The 17,519-nt window shown below is 43.8% G+C and overlaps 1 protein-coding gene across 1 annotated transcript; it reads left to right on the top strand.

Annotated features, from left to right (window-relative positions):
* Nucleotides 1-16,060: 16,060 nt before the first annotated feature.
* Nucleotides 16,061-17,155, top strand: LOC109504823 (uncharacterized). Its single transcript, XM_019845860.3, has one exon. It carries the CDS (start codon nucleotides 16,149-16,151, stop codon nucleotides 16,938-16,940), a length of 792 nt encoding a protein of 263 aa, XP_019701419.1. The 5' UTR covers nucleotides 16,061-16,148; the 3' UTR covers nucleotides 16,941-17,155.
* The last annotated feature ends 364 nt before the right edge of the window (nucleotides 17,156-17,519 follow it).

Here is a 17,519-nt window from a genome sequence, read left to right as displayed (position 1 = left end):
CAAGTAATCTAATTGGGTTGGTTGCCATGGCCGTCCGGTCATAGGAAAAAAGTAGGGTTTAAAGGCCCTCTCTTCCCATTCGATGGGGTCTCCTATGGCGGTAGGGGTGCCGATGCAATTATATCTCATGCCGATGAAGCAGCGAAAGGACTTAATTAAGAAATTTATCATGAATGTGTTAGATTAGATCTAAAAAAAAATTTATGATTTATTTTGAGTTATTTTCTGTTATGAAATGAGCAATAGAATTGCTGTTTATGAAATGTGCGACCCGTTTGTGAAATGAGTTAACACATTTGGTGAACAGAAAATAAAATCTTTCAAATTTGAAAATTATTTTCAAAATGCCAAACCTTGACCCATCAGCTCAAGTACTTAATTAAAAGAATTAAGTGTTGTCTAGTAGATCTAGAATTGTGAATTAAGACCTAAGACAATTGCATAAACTTGTGGGTCAATGGGTTAGATGAATTAGGTCCATAATTGGGTTAGACCTAAGGTTAGTTTAAAAAATGGACTAAATGGAGTAATTGGTCAAATCTAATCAAAAGTTGAATTAGATTAGGTCAAGGATACTCTAGACTCAACTTCAATAGTTGTAGTTGAATGGGTCCATGTCTTTAACTAGACCAAGATGGACTTAATTCATGGCTACGCGGTGGAGCCCTATTTACTAAGTTGATCAAAATTAAAACTAATGAACCGGTTGGTGTCTAAGGTAAGTTCGGCAGTTTTGACCAGTGGTTCTTAAGCGGGAGCTACTCGCATTGATTCGATCATTGACGAGTTAATGGCAAATCCCCACCACTGATCTCACTTACCTGGCCAATCTGGTAAGTTAGATTTTGATTAGATCACTTGATGATTAGAGCTCACCCATGTCATTAGGTAAATCAGTGTGACTGATTTAGGTGCTCCTAATGCCAGCTTTAATTAAATCTTTTTTTTAATCTGACTTGGTGAAGTCAGTGGAAGGATTGAAATTGGCTGGATGATTTCTTCTCTACTATTCTTTAATAAAATCCTCAAAATTATTAGGTCCCTAAAATGATTAAGTTATAATGATAACTAAGTCATAGCCTCCCATTAAGTGAGTGATAATGAGTCCATTAGTTCAATGATCATTGGAGGCCCAAAGGCCTGGTGCTCATTGGCTAATGAAATTATTATTCATAATATGATAATTTGATTGAGTCTTTCTGATGGTGGTTAGGTTGGCCGGCCAAAGTCGGGCCTGATCATTTATTGGTCCGATTCACTAAATTAAGTCATGTTAATGGTTGGACCTAACCAGATCTTTTCAGTGGAGGCCAAAGCCTACTGATTAGGTTCTGGGGCAAAATCAATTACTAGAAGTTGTTTAGAGAAACAACTGGTTAAGAACCTACCCATAGATGCACATGGGTTGACCAACCAAAGTTGGGCTCGTGTGTAGTCTGTGTGGATTCTAGTATCCATTAAGGAATTAAAGTAATTTCTCGAATTGGAGGATGAGGCTACCAGTTCGTAAAAATATTGAGAAAAATTTTAGACTAAAGTCCAAGTCTTTAGTATTAATTTATGTACTAATAGAGGTCTCGTTTTCCTTTAAGCAGCTATGGCCACTACCCTGTCGCTCCGGTCATTATTAGATAATGACAAGCTCATGGGACCCAATTTCGATAGCTGGTATCGAAAATTGAAAATCGTCCTTGAGCATGAGCGGATCCTTTATGTAGTAACGGATCCAGCACCTGAGGAGCCAGCTCCGAACGCTAGTAAGGCGATCCGAGACACTTACTTGAAGTGGCTCAATGACCGCACCACCGTTCGATGTATTATGCTGGCAGCAATGAATGACGAGTTCAGCCGAAGGTTTGAGAATGCCTAGCCACAGGAGATGCTTCAAATGTTGAACGACTCCTTTGGCACGCCTGACGACGTTGAAAGGCACAAAACTAGTTATGCTATTTTCAATGCTCGAATGAGGGATGGGGCCTCAGTCACTGATCATGTACTGTACATGATCGAGATGATTGAGCACCTAAGCAAATTGGGCTTTCCTCTGCACGAGCAGCTCGGTAAGGATGCGATCCTTAATTCCTTGCCCAAGTCCTTCCTCCCATTCCTTACTCATTTTCGAATGACAAAACCTGCAGTAAACTACCACGGATTGTTGGGGTTGCTGCAGAACTTTGAGAAGGATCGCCAACTCCATAAAGAGTCGGTGAATGTAGTGGGAGGGTCTTCTTCTCGTCGTCAACCTTTTGGGAAGGGGAAGAAGAACAAGAAGAAGAAAAATAAGAAGGTGCAATCTCATGCTGGGACAGTAGCACGGGGTCAGACCAAGAAGTGCAAGCACGACCAGAGCCAGACGGAATGCTTCTTTTGCAAGAAGCACGGGCATTGGAAGAGGAACTGTCCTCAATACATTGCCTCCCTGGACCCGAACAGGCCAAAGAAGAAGCAAGGTAATTATATGATAACTCCTTGCAACTTTTCGATTTGTGATACTACTGCCTGGGTATTGGATACCGGAAGCCCTTATCATATTTGTAATTCGATGCAGGGTCTGCAGGTTAGTAGGAGATTTGATGAAGGCGAGAGGTTCCTGAATGTTGGAGATGGAAGCAAAGTTCCAGTTCTAGCTTTAGGAATCATAAGTCTTGTAATCAATTCTCGTAATGTAATTCTGAGTGAATGTCACTATTGTCTAAGTTTTTTATTAAATATTATTTCTGTAGGCCTTTTGGCCATGTACGGTTATGATTTTTTAATAAAAAGAAATATTTGCAATATCATTTTGAATGGTGTTACAATATTTGTTGGACAATTAAATAATAGAATTTACTTACTATCATAGCCTGTTAATGTGGTTCAAAAATTCGGTAAACGCTCTAGAATAGATAATGTGTCAGAAGTCTACCTTTGGCACTGTAGGCTAGGTCATATCAATAAGAACAGGATAAACAGGTTGGCTCAAGAAGAAATTCTTGAAGTTAGTGATTGTGAATCACTTCCAACCTGTGAGTCCTGTCTTCTTGGGAAGATGACCAAGTCACCTTTTACTGGAAAAGGTGAGCGAGCCGGTGAACTCTTAGGTCTGGTACATTCTGATGTATGTGGACCCATGAGCTCAAGTGCAAGAGGTGGATTTTTCTACTTCATAACCTTCACAGACGACCTATCTAGGTATGGGTAAGTCTATTTAATGAAGCATAAGTCGGAATCATTTGAAATGTTCAAACTATTCTGAAATGAGGTAGAAAAATAAACTGAGAAGTGTATTAAAACTCTTCGATCTGATCGAGGAGGTGAATACCTTTCCAATGAGTTTCTGACGTATCTAGGAGAGAATAAGATTCTCTCTCAGTGGACTCCTCCTGGAACACCACAGCATAATGGTGTGTCTGAAAGGAGGAATCGGACCCTGTTAGACATGGTTCGATCCATGATGGGGTTTACTGGTCTACCGATCTTCCTCTGGGGATATGCGCTCGAATCGGCTTGTTACCTTCTAAATAGAGTTTCGAGTAAGTCTGTAGCCAAAACGCCATATGAGATATGGATAGGACGTAAGCCAGTACTCTCGCACCTTAGGGTTTGGGGGTGTCCGGCTTATGTTAAACGTTTAATTACAGACAAGCTTGGACCTAGGTCTGACAAGTGTAATTTTATAGGGTACCCAAAAGAGACCAAAGGGTATTATTTCTACCTTGCTGATGAGCAAAAGGTGTTTGTCAGCCTTAAGGCAATCTTTTTAGAAAAGGAGTTCCTTAGTGAAGGAACTGTTGCCTCTAAAGTCGAACTTGACGAAGTTCGACAGGTGGAAGAATCGACACATATTACTGAACCTGAACCGGATTTGATTAGATCAGATCTGGAGCCCATTGATTATGCATCTTTAAGGCGGTCTGGTAGAGTACCACATCAACCGGACAAATACTATGGTTTCTTGGTCCGGGATGGTGATCCTGTCGAACTTGATGAAAACGATGAGGATCCGATCACCTACATGGATGCAATGCAGAGACCTGACTCTGAGAAATGGCTAGAGGCCATGAAATCCGAAATGGAGTCCATGAAGGTCAACGATGTGTGGACATTGGTTGACCCACCCGAAGGAGTAAAACCCATAGGGTGTAAGTGGGTCTTCAAAAGGAAGAGAGGCGCAGACGGAAAGGTGGAGACCTATAAAGCCCGTCTGGTTGCCAAGGGATATCGTCAACGTTATGGTATAGACTATGACAAGACGTTTTCTCCTGTGGCAATGCTCAAATCCATTCGATTATGCTTGCGATAGCTGCCCATCTGGACTATGAAATCTGGCAGATGGATGTGAAGACAGCTTTCCTAAACGGAGAGCTGGACGAAGAGGTGTATATGATACAACTTGAAAGGTTCACATCCACAGATGAGTCTAAGGTGTGCAAGCTACAGAGATCCATTTATGGACTTAAGCAGGCATCTCGGAGTTGGAACATACATTTTGATTGGACGATCAAAACGTATGGCTTCGTTAAGAACGGAGAAGAGCCCTGCATTTATAAGTGAGCTAATGGTCCAGTAGTAGTATTTCTTGTATTGTATGTGGATGACATTCTCTTAATCGGAAATGATGTCCCTGCATTACAGGGAATAAAGATTTGGCTATCGTCACAGTTCTCCATGAAGGATCTGGGAGAAGCTTCCTACATCCTAGGGATGAGGATCTATAGGAATAGATCCAAAAAGTTACTTGGCTTATCCCAGTCCACGTACATTGATACTATGCTAAAAAGGTTCAGCATAAAAAATTCCAAGAAAGGCTATCTACCGATAGGCCATGGAATTTCTCTCTCGAAGAGGGATTGTCCGACAACATCTCAAGAGAGAGAGCGTATGGGTAGGATTCCATATGCTTCGGCAGTGGGATCTATCATGTACGCCATGACATGTACACGACCAGATGTGGCATACTCACTAGGGGTAGTGAGTAGATACCAATCTGATCCAGGAGAGAATCACTGGAAGGTTGTTAAAACCATCCTGAAGTATTTAAGAAATACTAAGGACCAGTGGCTTATATATGGTGAATCGGACTTGAGACTTATAGGGTTTACAGACTCTAGTTTCCAGTCTGATCGCGATGATAGCAAGAGTGTGTCAGGATTTATTTTTACCCTTAATGGTGGGGCTGTCTGCTGGAAGAGTTCCAAGCAGCACACTGTGGCTGATTCAGTATGCGAGGCGGAGTATATTGCTGCATCAGATGCTGCCAAAGAAGCGGTGTGGCTGAAAAAATTTATCATCGAGCTCGGAGTAGCACCCTCCCTTGTTGGTTCAGTTCTGCTCTACTGCGACAGCTCTGGAGCCATTGCTCAGGCGAAGGAACCAAAGGCACACCAGCGGATGAAGCATATTCTGCGCCGCTACCATCTCATCCGGGAGATCGTGGATCGAGGTGACGTCGACCTTCAGAAGATCGACGGGAAGGAGAACCTGACCGACCCATTCACTAAAGCCATTGCGGTGAAGGAGTTCAACGACTACAAGTCGAAGATGGGTATTAGATACTGCACCGATAGGCTTTAGGCCAAGTGGGAGATTGTTGGGAATAGTGTCCCAAAGTCAATCGTCAGCCTGTTGATGGTTGTGCTCCTTTTTGTATTAGTACATGAATTATAAATAAATAAAAGTTATTTTGGTATTTCTTCATCACAAATGTTTCATCTTATAATGAACTCCTGTGTTGTGGTGAAGTCCTTAGGACTATTTAGACTCGACAAAGGAGGATTTATCGCTTAGTCCTTAAACATGTTCGCGATCAAATGATACGTTGTTACCAAGGACGACAATGTTTATCGAGCATAGGTCGTTGTGTGCCATATGGGTTGGTTGTCCTCATAACCAAAGAGTGTGGAGACACTGGTATGGCATACAGGTGAGATGTAATGGTACATCTGCACTGAACGTGACCAACTCTGGAGCTATTTCTACTGTCAAGATTTGCTCCGATGGGATATGGGTATAAATATCCCTCCGACCTGAGACCGTTACAGTGACTTGCAAGCAACTCACTGCACTTAGGCACTGGACTACCTGAATTTCTAATTCAGTGACGGAAGGTTGCTGGGTGTAGTCAAGTACTTGACTTGTCGGTGCGTGTGTCAAGATGGGATTGACCACTCCAGTTTAGGAGCTGTGTACAGTCGTGTTTCAATTTAGCAAAACCTTGGCCAGGGTAGTCCTAGTGAGGAGTCACAGGACTAATTGAGTTGAGCACGATTCGGATGATATCATCAGGGTTGACAGTTTAACCCTGAGTCATCCTAAACACAGGGGTCAAAAGGGATGAATTATACGGTAACCATATTCACGTAGATTCTGAATGTTGCGATTACGATTATTCGACCTATCCGATCATCGGGTGCCATTGCTAGATGGTCACTTCGATTAGTACAGGAATTAGTTCCTGTGCTACCGGTTTAGGTTCGAACCTGCGGGGTCACACACATTAGAGGTTCCTTTCTGATCTGATGGCTGATTATGAGTCTTATCTATCTGGGACTCTATGATTGAGAATTATGATTCTCTAATCATGAGTTCCACATATTTTGGGTACCGGGGTCAAAATTTTGAATTTCAAATTTTGAATTTAAAATTTGAACTCTTTGATCAGGGTTTCATATCGATGGTCTCTGATGCCTGATTGCCCATCGGATTTGGACTCAATATTTATGAGAGATTTAATTAGTAATTTAATCATTAATTAACTCAATTTGATTGAATAATTATTTTTGGATCAAGTCCAATTGAATTGGATTCAGTTTGGATTGACCCGATTAGGTTAAATGTTGACCTAATCGCTAAGGTGGTTTAGTCCCTGATTTGATCAGGGGTTAGGTTTAGTTAATTTTTGATTTGATTAGAATTTTATTGAGCCTAATTAAGCCTAATTATGTTGGGTTTAATCTGGTCTAATTGTGCTTAACCTATTTTAAACTAGGTTGGCTCAATTTGAATCAAACCACCTTGTTTTAAATTCTCTGCGACATCCAACTTCCTTGCACCCATTTGAATTCACGAGAAGAAACTTCTCATGAAATTTTTCTCACGTAAAACCCTTCCCCACGCCCTCATTTGTGCGTCATATGGATGGATAAAATAATTAGTTAGCCATTCAAATTCAAAGCATGTTTGAATTTGAATGGATAACTTATCACTTACCCTTTCATCCTTATCCATTTTGTGCGTCACATTACTTACACGAGAAAAGGTTTCTCATGAAATATTTTCCATGCACAAAGAGCCACGCCCCTTCTCTTCTCACGCCCAAAAGGATAGGGATAAGTTGGTTTTCGTTTGAATTCAAATTTGATTTGAATTCAAATGTGTAACCTCTTGTCTTTATCCTCTCACGCGGATAAGACACGTTCGACGTTGTTTTAAAAAGAGGAGAAAGGTGGGACGTGCGTAGAAATTTTAAGAGAGAAACTTTGGGGCGTGAGGATGGCTTCTACGTAAGGTTAAGGTCCAAAACCTTCCGAGAGAAAAAGAAAGAAAAGAGAGAAAATTGAGCGCAGGGTTTTTGGTGTGTACCCTAGGGTTTCTACCTAGAGTTCGGGAAGTGAGATTGGTGTGCCACGAGTGTCGTGAGTCCACCAAATTTCAGGAAGAGATCCATCAACCTCTCAAGCAACTGTGCAGATGATTCGGAGCATCCGAGAAGTCAGCACACATCGATCGAAGGAGTTCGATCAACATCTGCCATCAAAAGGGTGAAATCACGAACTAGCATTCGTGAGGAGCTGATCAGATGAGAGCTTCGTGTGGATGATCCGCAGAGGTCAGACATTTGTGTGGCTACGACGTGATGATCAGAGCCCCCCGACGGTGATCAGATTACGGTGATCGACTACCCGCAAAAGGTGATGTGTTCTGAACACAGCACTGTAAAATGTTTACTGATTCAAATTTGAATTTCAAATTTAAATGCATGCTGTTGTATCATATTTAGATCCTGGTGTAGGGTTAATTAGTATTAATTAATGAGATTAATTAATAATTCTGCTGTAAAATAGTAATTTTGAAAAAAATTTAAAATTACCATTTTGCCCCTGCACTAAATTTTCGCTTCAGGAAGGACCGTATGAAGTCAAAGAAGTAGTCCGACCCGGAGCTTATTATCTTAAGGAACTCGGAGGAGCCGACCTCCCGTGACTATGGAGCTCGAAAAACTTACGGATGTACTACCAATAACTTCATTTTAATCGAAAGTTGCATACCTGTATGTCTTTGGACAATTCAAACAAACTGTATCAGAAACTAAAGGAAAACCTCGTCCCGACAAAGTCGAAGGCCCGGTTCCATTTAGACCGGATGGGGGGAGAGGCCCTGCAACGCCCATATGCGCCCCCACAGCCCTGTTAGGGACAGGAGAAAAACCTCGCCCTAACTTGAGCAAAGTCGAAGGCCCGGTTCCATTTAGATCGGATGGGGGGAGAGGCCCTGCAATACCCATATGCGCCCCCACAGCCCTGTTAGGGACAGGAGAAAAACCTCGCCCTAACTTGAGCAAAGTCGAAGACCCGGTTCCATTTAGACCGGATGGGGGGAGAGGCCCTGCAATGCCCATACGCGACTCCACAACCCTGTTAGGGACAGGAGAAAAATCTCGCCCTAACTTGAGCAAAGTCGAAGGCCCGATTCCATTTAGACCGGATGGGGGGAGAGGCCCTGCAACGCCCACATGCGCCCCCACAGCCCTGCTAAGGATGGAAGGAAAATCTCACCCTACCTTGAGCAAAATCGAAGGCCCGGACTCCTACGGGAGCCGAGCTCCGTCCGCGACTTCTACCGCAAGGAGGACTCCGCTCGGACTCCCACGGGAGCCGGGCTCCGTCACTAACTTCAACCGATGGTAAGTTCCGCCCAGACTCCTACGAGAGCCGGGCTCCATCACCAACTTCGACTAATGATAAACTCCGTCCGGACTCCTACGGGAGCCGGACTTCGCACCTTACTTTAATTGCAGGAAGATGCCGCCCAGACTCCTACGAGAGTCGGGCTCCGTCCGCAACTCCAATCACAGGGAGGACTCCGCTCCGCCCAGACCCCTACGGGAGTCGGGCTCCGTCACCAACTTCAACGGCTGGTAATCTTCGTTCGGACTCCCACGGGAGTCGAACTTCGTCCCGACTTCGCCTACGGGAACCGAACTCCCGTAGCCTCGCTGAGAGCGGAGGAAAAATTCCAGGCAAAAAAGAAAAAGGAAGGCGATGGGCCACATCAGCGACGATTGAAAAACAAACAGCATCCAAGGTGAGGAGAACCCTGTCACGGCAAGGATTGGGGCCCTCATCAGGAATCCCAGCTTTCAAGAAAGCTTTCTACGCAAATCCAAGATAGGACAACTTCCTCGAGGTGACAGAAGCTCAGACCTCCGAGCTCAAGCCCTGAGGGGGGACACCAAGCCCGAATGGCCCCCAGGCGAGTCTGCAGCCACTGGCGGAAAGGATGGATCGATATGATGGCAACCGAGTATCTTTGAGTGATGCAAAAATTGAAACAGAGCTCGGCAAACGATAATTCAACATGAATAAAAGAGCCACCGATGACCTAAGGACGACGTCAAAAAAAAAAAAAGAAGAAGAAGAAGAAAAGATGAGAAAAGGAAGGAAGTTCGGCAGACAACAATTCACGAGGTAACAAAATCTCCTTCTCATTTTTCAACTAACAAGATGTACGTTACAAGACCCGGAGGGCCAGAAAAGAATACATTATTACAAGGCTCGAAACACTGCTTGGAAAGGATACACCGGAGGCCGCTTCAAGCTGCAAACTTCTCTTCCCGTTCCTGTCCTTCCCAGCCTGTTTTCCGACGCATGTGGCAGACCTATCGGCTCTCGCCCCGCCTTGTTTCGCTCCACCTCTGAAATCCCATCCCCAAGGGGAAAAGGATGGGATAGATTCCAGGGGGCAGTCAGGGCAATGGCAGCGGCGATGAAGACCTGTTTCAAGAAGAACCGGAGTCACCTTGGAGGCAGCGGCGGCGCCAGAGATATGCACTATCACCAAACGCTCCGCAACAACCACCGTCCAAAGTGTTCCGGTAAGGTCAGCATGCGCTACTTCCACCATCCCTGCAACAAGTTTTACTGCCTCATCATCGACACCGACCGCTTCTAGTCCCTCGGCCCCGACAATATCAAGGATCCCGCCACAGCTTGCGACGACAGCTCTACCCTCCTGACCGGTGTCATCCCGTCTTGCTACTCCGAAATTCTCAGGCAGAACGCCTTTACCGACGGTCTCCATCATTAAACCCCTGTTGTTGAAGGAATTCTTCCTCAAACCCCCTTTGAAGCGACGGGGACCTTCAGCGGCCGCTCGATGACCGGAGAACTCGCAGACCGCTGTTCCCCTTCTTGCCTTCCTCCAAGCCCTTGGCATCCTCTTGAGGATGGCCTCTGAGGTGGAGGACCTGGCGGGGAAGCCCCTTAAAGAGGAATCGGGGGGCTGAGGATGGCAGAGAGACGGCAAGGACCGGCGCGGAGGATGCTCGGAGTTGGCAGGGGCACCGAGGGAGTGGCTGAGTAGCTAGGCTCTCAGACGAAAGAAAGGTGCCATCTTTTAGGCGGAGTAAAGCCCCGAAGGAAGGGTAGGGGGTTTAAATAGGCAGCGGATCTTAGCGCAATTATTGTGGTGGGTATCCCTAGACCAACCGGTGCTTCCCACGTGTCTCGCGTGTCCCACTCGCCGCTATCGAGGATTGACTGTTTGCAAATTTCCACGGTGCGACGCTTGGGATCGCATCTCGGTGGGAGTTCCAAAAAGACTCTTCGGATCACCCTAATCGGAAAAAGGGCTCTGGCATGCGCGCATTAAATGCCGACATATCCGAGGGCGGTTGCGCCGGGACGTCAGGGAGGGAACTTCGACTGCGACAACCTCTCTGAACTTCTTTCATTCAAAATTCAAACTCGAAAGTGAGGGGACTGGTGTTGGGTATAAAATACCCTCGATCGAAGTTCTTGGCGGAATTGACCCTCGCAAGTCTCTTCCGACTTTCGACTGCCGTTGGTGAACTCCCATCACTCCACCCGGATTCCTACGGGAACCGGGCTCCGTCCTCGACTCCAACGACTGCAGACAGACTTCGTCCGGACTCCTACGGGAGCCGGACTCCGCCCACGACTTCGATCGCAAGTAGACTCCGCCCGGATTCCTACGGGAGCCGGGCTCCATCCTCAACTTCAACTGCTAGAAGACTCCGCCCGGATTCCTACGGAAGCCGAGCTCCGTCCTCAACTTCAACTGCTAGTAAGCCTTGTTCGGACTCCTACGGGAGCCAGACTTCGCCTTTGATTTTAATTGCAGGAAGACTCCGCCCGGATTCCTACGGGAGTCGGGCTCCGTCCTCGACTCCAACGGCTGCAGACAGACTTCATCCGGACTCCTACGGGAGCCGGACTCCGCCCACGACTTCGACTGCTAGAAGACTCCGTCCGGATTCCTACGGGAGCCGGGCTCCGTCCTCGACTCCAACGGCTGCAGACGGACTTCGTCCGAACTCCTACGGGAGCCGGACTCTGCCCACGACTTCGACCGCAAGTAGACTCCGTCCGGACTCCTACGGGAGTCGGGCTCCGTCCTCAACTTCAACTACTAGTAAGCCTTGTCCGGACTCCTACGGGAGCCGGACTTCGCCTTTGATTTTAATTGCAGGAAGACTCCGCCTGGATTCCTACGGGAGCCGGGCTCCGTCCTCGACTCCAACGGCTGCAGATGGACTTCGTTCGGACTCCTACGGGAGCCAGACTCCGCCCACGACTTTCGACTGCGGGAAGACCTCGCCCAAACTCCTACGGGTACCGGACCTCGCTACCGACTCCAACCGAACTTCGGCCGACAAGTCTGGACCCCCTGGCGAGCCACAGTAACGGCCACAACACTGCTCCACTCCCTGCGGCGGACCCTACGCAGCTCCATCACTCCCTGACAGGCCGTATTAACGGCCACGATTCTACTCCACTCCCTGCGGCAGATCCTGTGCGATTCCACCACTCCCTGACGAGTCACGACAGCGGACGCTGCTCCACTCTCCGTAACTGATTCCACGTGACGAGCCACGGCGATAGCCACGATCCCACTCCACTACCCTCCGCAATAAATTTCTTCTGACTCTGGGCGGCCCACTACCAGACGGTTACAGGCGTCGCTATCAATTTGTTGCCCCCTCCGTCTATAAAAGGGAGACCCCAGATACGTTATTCGATAAGCTCTCATTTTTACCTAAAAACTCTACTAAAATTTTCGTTCGAGCACTCCATTCTTGTTGAGGCAGAGAACTGACTTAAGCATCGGAGGGTCTTGCCGGAGCAACCCCAGCTCCGGTTTAGATTTCTTTTGCAGGTCCCGGCGGCGACCACAACTCCCTCGACTCCAGCTTCTCCAGCGCAAGTGGATTTTTGCACCAATAATGACCATCAAGTTTATCAGAATGGATTAATATTTTTGGATCACTGGATCAGATTCGATCACCCCTCGTTGGACCGTCATTTCTTAGTCATCCTCTAGATTCTCTCAACAAAACACTTGGCATAACAGACCAAAGATAGAGAACCTTAACTTTAGGGCCGAAAATGAATCGGATACGGAACGGATACTAGTATATTTGTATCCATATTTATTTTATTTAACGAATACAGATATGGATACAGATATTCATCGGATGTGAAAATTCATATCTATTTTTAAGCGGATATAGATATAAATCGGATACTGAAAATATGGATATAAATACAGATATAAGTTAGATGATTAAACTTTATGGTTATAGAACAAAAGATATTACTAAGTAAATGATAATCAAGCGAATAGCATGTTAATGTAGTCATTTATTTTTCTTAAAAATTTGTGAGTGCTATATTAAAGTAAACAGGATTATAAATGGAATCTAATATTCGAATATAGATTGGATAGTTGTCTACCCATATCCATATCCATTTTTCTTTAACAGATACGAATATTAGTCGGATGCTCAAATTTCTATCCATATCCGGATAGATTCTGATATGAAAATAGATTTGGATGAATAGTATCCAATACACTTAATCCCCTATTAACTGTATTACACAAAACACAGAGAACTATTTGACCCTGTGGAGGGTTAAATAAGTCATTTTGGACCAGTATTACCAGCAAGCAGCCTGTGGAAGAATGTGGCATCATAATAGCTTTTAAAACTTTTGTGCTTTAATTAAATTAACATAAACAAGAACCAAAAAAAAAACAGTCGTGCACAAAGGTGACCATTCCGATTACAACAAAACAGCGCACGGTGAGGCTTATCATCTAATTTAGTTCACTGGAAATTACATAATCCTATCAATGAAATTATGTAATTAACACATAGGGCACTCACAAAGAACAAAAAACAGCTATCAACTGACGGCCAAAGAAACATTTAGATATTACCTTCCTTAAGCCAGCAATACCTCTTACTTTATGCTTTTTGGCTGAACCAGGTAAGCTTTTGACTTGACTGGTATTCTTACTAGAATCTACTGAACTGGTGGATTTCTGCAATACATCAATAGCTAAAAGTAACTTAGACATGATAATGGCAGTTATTAGCTTGTGTGTAAGAAAGGAGTTTACCTTTTGGTCACTGCCAATAACTTTCTCAACATGAAAACCATCATCATCTTTCTTTCCATTTCTAGATGCACTGCTTCTAACGTTGGCAGGCAAGAGGCTAATAATTTTGAATCAGTAGATCCAGTCATCCCTTTATCCATCAACCTTTTTCCAAAGGAAATGTGTGTCTTCTCATCCACCTCAATAGAATGTGTGCAAGGAATTTCTCTGCTTTCCCTGCTACTTCAATTGTACATTTGTCCCTTTTTCTTTTTCCAGATGCTGCAACTTTTTCATTATTATTTTTCTTAGACATCTGTCCACTTCCAAGATAATAATGCTGCAACTTTCGTGAAAAAAACTTGAATTTGAAAAAAGATTGAATTTGACATAAATAATATTTTGATAATACTACATATTAGAAATTGATTTCGAACTGATAAATTTTATATACCTATTTTTTATAAATAATTATTTATTTTATTGATTAATTTAATTTAATTGAAGTGTTCATTGCTTGCTGGACTGTCTATCTCATTATCCATATTTTACTATTTTATAAATCTTAAAAATTAAGATGACATGAGAATATGCATGGAAGATTGATTAGAAGTAGAACTTTAATACCTTTATTTTAAATTAAAAATTTTATTGAAACTTGATATAAGATCTTTTGAATCTTGTTGAAGTTTATGGGACATTAAAATTGGATTTTAGTTAGTTGAATTTTGAAATTAATTGATTAATTATTTCACTATTTGCTTTATGATATTAGGATAAGATGTGTTGCATGTTCGTAGGAAGTGTTCTCTATGAGTATGCAGCGGTTGTCACGACCCCTAACTCGTGATCTTAAGTCAAAATAGTATGTAATTAATATAGCATAGTATATAGCTTTAGATATGCATAAGCATTTGTATACCACTGTACACACTTAATATGCCATGATACACACTATTATACCACAATGCATAGTTAATATAATACATTGTATAGATTATATAGCACAACACATAGTTAATATCATATAGTATACAGTTAATTAATTTCCCTTTTTATATAGTTACTAGATACATGTACATATTTAATATACCACTGTACGCACTTCATGTACCATAATACATAGTTAATATACTACAGTGCACAGTTAATATAACACAATATTATACAACCCTAGGTATGTGTATGCACTTAATATAGTAGTGTACACTGTTAATATGTTATGATACATACTTAATATGCCATAGCTATAGTTAATATAATATAGTACACAAATAATATACTATGGTACATACTTAATGTCATATAGTATACAGTTAATATCCTCCGGTATATAGTTTCTAGGTACATATACAAGCTTAATACAGTACTGTACACACTTAATATGCCGTGGTATATAGTTAATATATCATGGTGTATAGTTAGCATAATATACATCCCTTGCTGTGTACGCACTTAATATACCATTGTGTGCACTTAATATGCCACGATACATATTTTTAATATTCTGTAATATACGGTTAATATCCTCCAATACATAGCAAACATAATACAGTACACAGATAATTTGTCACGTACAGTACAGGGAATGATATATAGCAAACATAATACAGTAGCCATGCCAATGAGGACATCACGACCTACACCAAGCCTCTGTGAGGGGCGCTGCCTGTAAGATCTAGACCGCAACATGTGCCGCTACTTCAAATAGTCTTGGGAGATAGCCAAGGGTATCAGGGGATCCTATTGCCAAGGCTATTGGTGGAGCCTGACGGGATGCAGGCTATCGTAACCTAGCGCCGCCTCTCATCTCCAGCCAAACGCCTAGCAAAGTCGAATACACTTCTAGTCAATCAAAAAAATATCTAAATATACTCCAATGGCAAACTTCTGCCAAGAGGGAGGGATGGGATGAGGAAGTTGAGCACGTGATTTTTTTTTTTTTTTCCTGAGTAGGTGAACAGGTAGGCGGGAAAGGGTAGAGTTGGCATTTCAGAGTGACAAGGGATGCGATAGGGCCCGATGTTAAAAAACAATATCGGACCGGCAATCATATAATCGGTCAATTGAGACCTCCCATTAAAATGGGGTTCACAAGGACTGGTAATTAAATATCCGGTCAATCGGGACTTCCCATTACTGCGGGATTCACGGAAAGACTGCTAAATGGGCGCGGATCCTTTTGTTGTGCATCACAAAGTACGATGAATCACATGCATCATTCATCGCACGATGGGGGACCGCAAGAAAATATGGACCGTGCAATTCACGCCGCACGCGATCTTATGCAGTCACCTACCGTAGGATAGACGATGTGCGTGATGCATCGATCGCATCATGCGATGCATCGTGGGTATCATACAAAATACAAGTGCTAATTAAATATATCTAATAAATAAATAAATAAATGTGGGGGAGCATCTTACTTACATCACCTTCTCCAAAAAGGCATATATATATATCACAGCCACCCTAGCATGAAGTGATCTCCCCATATCTCCGAATACTTCCGCCTCCAACACAACGACCCAAGCCGCAAAATACCCATGAGTTCAGCTCCTTTGCCCGTGACTCTTTCACAATATGGGCAGTCGGTAACTCGGCCGCCCCCACCGCCACATTCGTCTTATTATTCTTCTCCCCCATCGGCCCTTCCATTAATGTCACACCATCAGATTGCGGCAGCAACCGAAATGCTCGATCCACTGCTGCGACACTACATGACGTCATTGGCTAGTTCCGATCCGGTGGTCAAAGTACCGGTGGGGAAAGACGAGGAGGAAAGAAGGGCAGAGGGGCTCAGGCAAAAAGTCTGGATCAAGGAGATGCGAGGCTGGCTCATGATCCTCGCCACCCTCGCCGCCTCCGTAACATACACCGCCGGGCTAAACCCTCCCGGTGGCTTTTGGCAGGACGACTCAAAGCCATCTCCGGATAGCGGCAGTCAGGCGCACACTGCTGGGAATCCGGTGTTGGCCGACAAAAGTCCGACTCGATACACGTTGTTCTTTGTGTCCAACACCATGGCTTTCGGGTGGTCGATAGCCATCATCGTGCTGCTCTTGAATCCGAGCATCTTCCATGCTGAGCAGAGGCTGGTTTGGCTCCAGGGTTTGGTGCTTCTAGACATGCTCACCTTAGCGGTGGCTTTTGTGGTAGGCAGCGCTCCGTTCTCAGGAGGCACCGCCTTAATCGTGGCTGCGGTTTTTTCGCCCTTCTTGTATCTTATTCTTATGGCCCGGGCATTCCCGAATAAACAGCTGGCGGGGCAAACGTCCAGCCAGGAAAGGGATGTTGAGTTACGAGCAATGGGGCAACAAACTTCCCCAGGTCGTTAGGAGGTAATTTCGCTTAGGACCCGCTTGGTTTGTGGGATGATGTTGTTGGAGTAAGGGGAGAGGAAAGATGGAAAGTTTGCAAATAAGAATGGCTTTAAGAAATATGCGATAAGTCTTTAGGATATAATGAAGCCCCAATGTCCGATTGTGTACTTTTGCTCTGTTGTGTTGTTTTGATATGATTGAAGATGTGATGAAGCCCCAATATCTGATTATGTTTTTGTACTGTCTATTGTTTTGACATGTTCTGCATGTGGTTTGATAGGATTGAAAATGTTGACCATAGGCTTTGCTCTCATAATGTTTTTGAAAAGATGCCAACCAACCAATCACCACAATGATTGGCTGGTTGAGATATAAAACAAACACTAAAAGTTATATTATTTTAAAAATACCTAACAATCCTTCATTATTTTCAAAATAAATTTATTTTCTCAAGTCAATAATAATTCTTGAATGTTATGCACAAATGAAGATATCTTATGATTTGAATTTTCACTTAATGAGGATAAGTTGAAGCTAATTAGAATGATATGGTAGACTAGCCTTTGAGCCAACGATTTAATTTTGACTAGCTGA

Source organism: Elaeis guineensis, chromosome 1 (assembly GCF_000442705.2).
Source record: "Elaeis guineensis isolate ETL-2024a chromosome 1, EG11, whole genome shotgun sequence".
NCBI lineage: Eukaryota > Viridiplantae > Streptophyta > Magnoliopsida > Arecales > Arecaceae > Elaeis > Elaeis guineensis.
The sequence above is the reverse complement of the archived record's forward strand: the minus strand, read 5'-3'. Positions and strand labels throughout refer to the sequence as shown.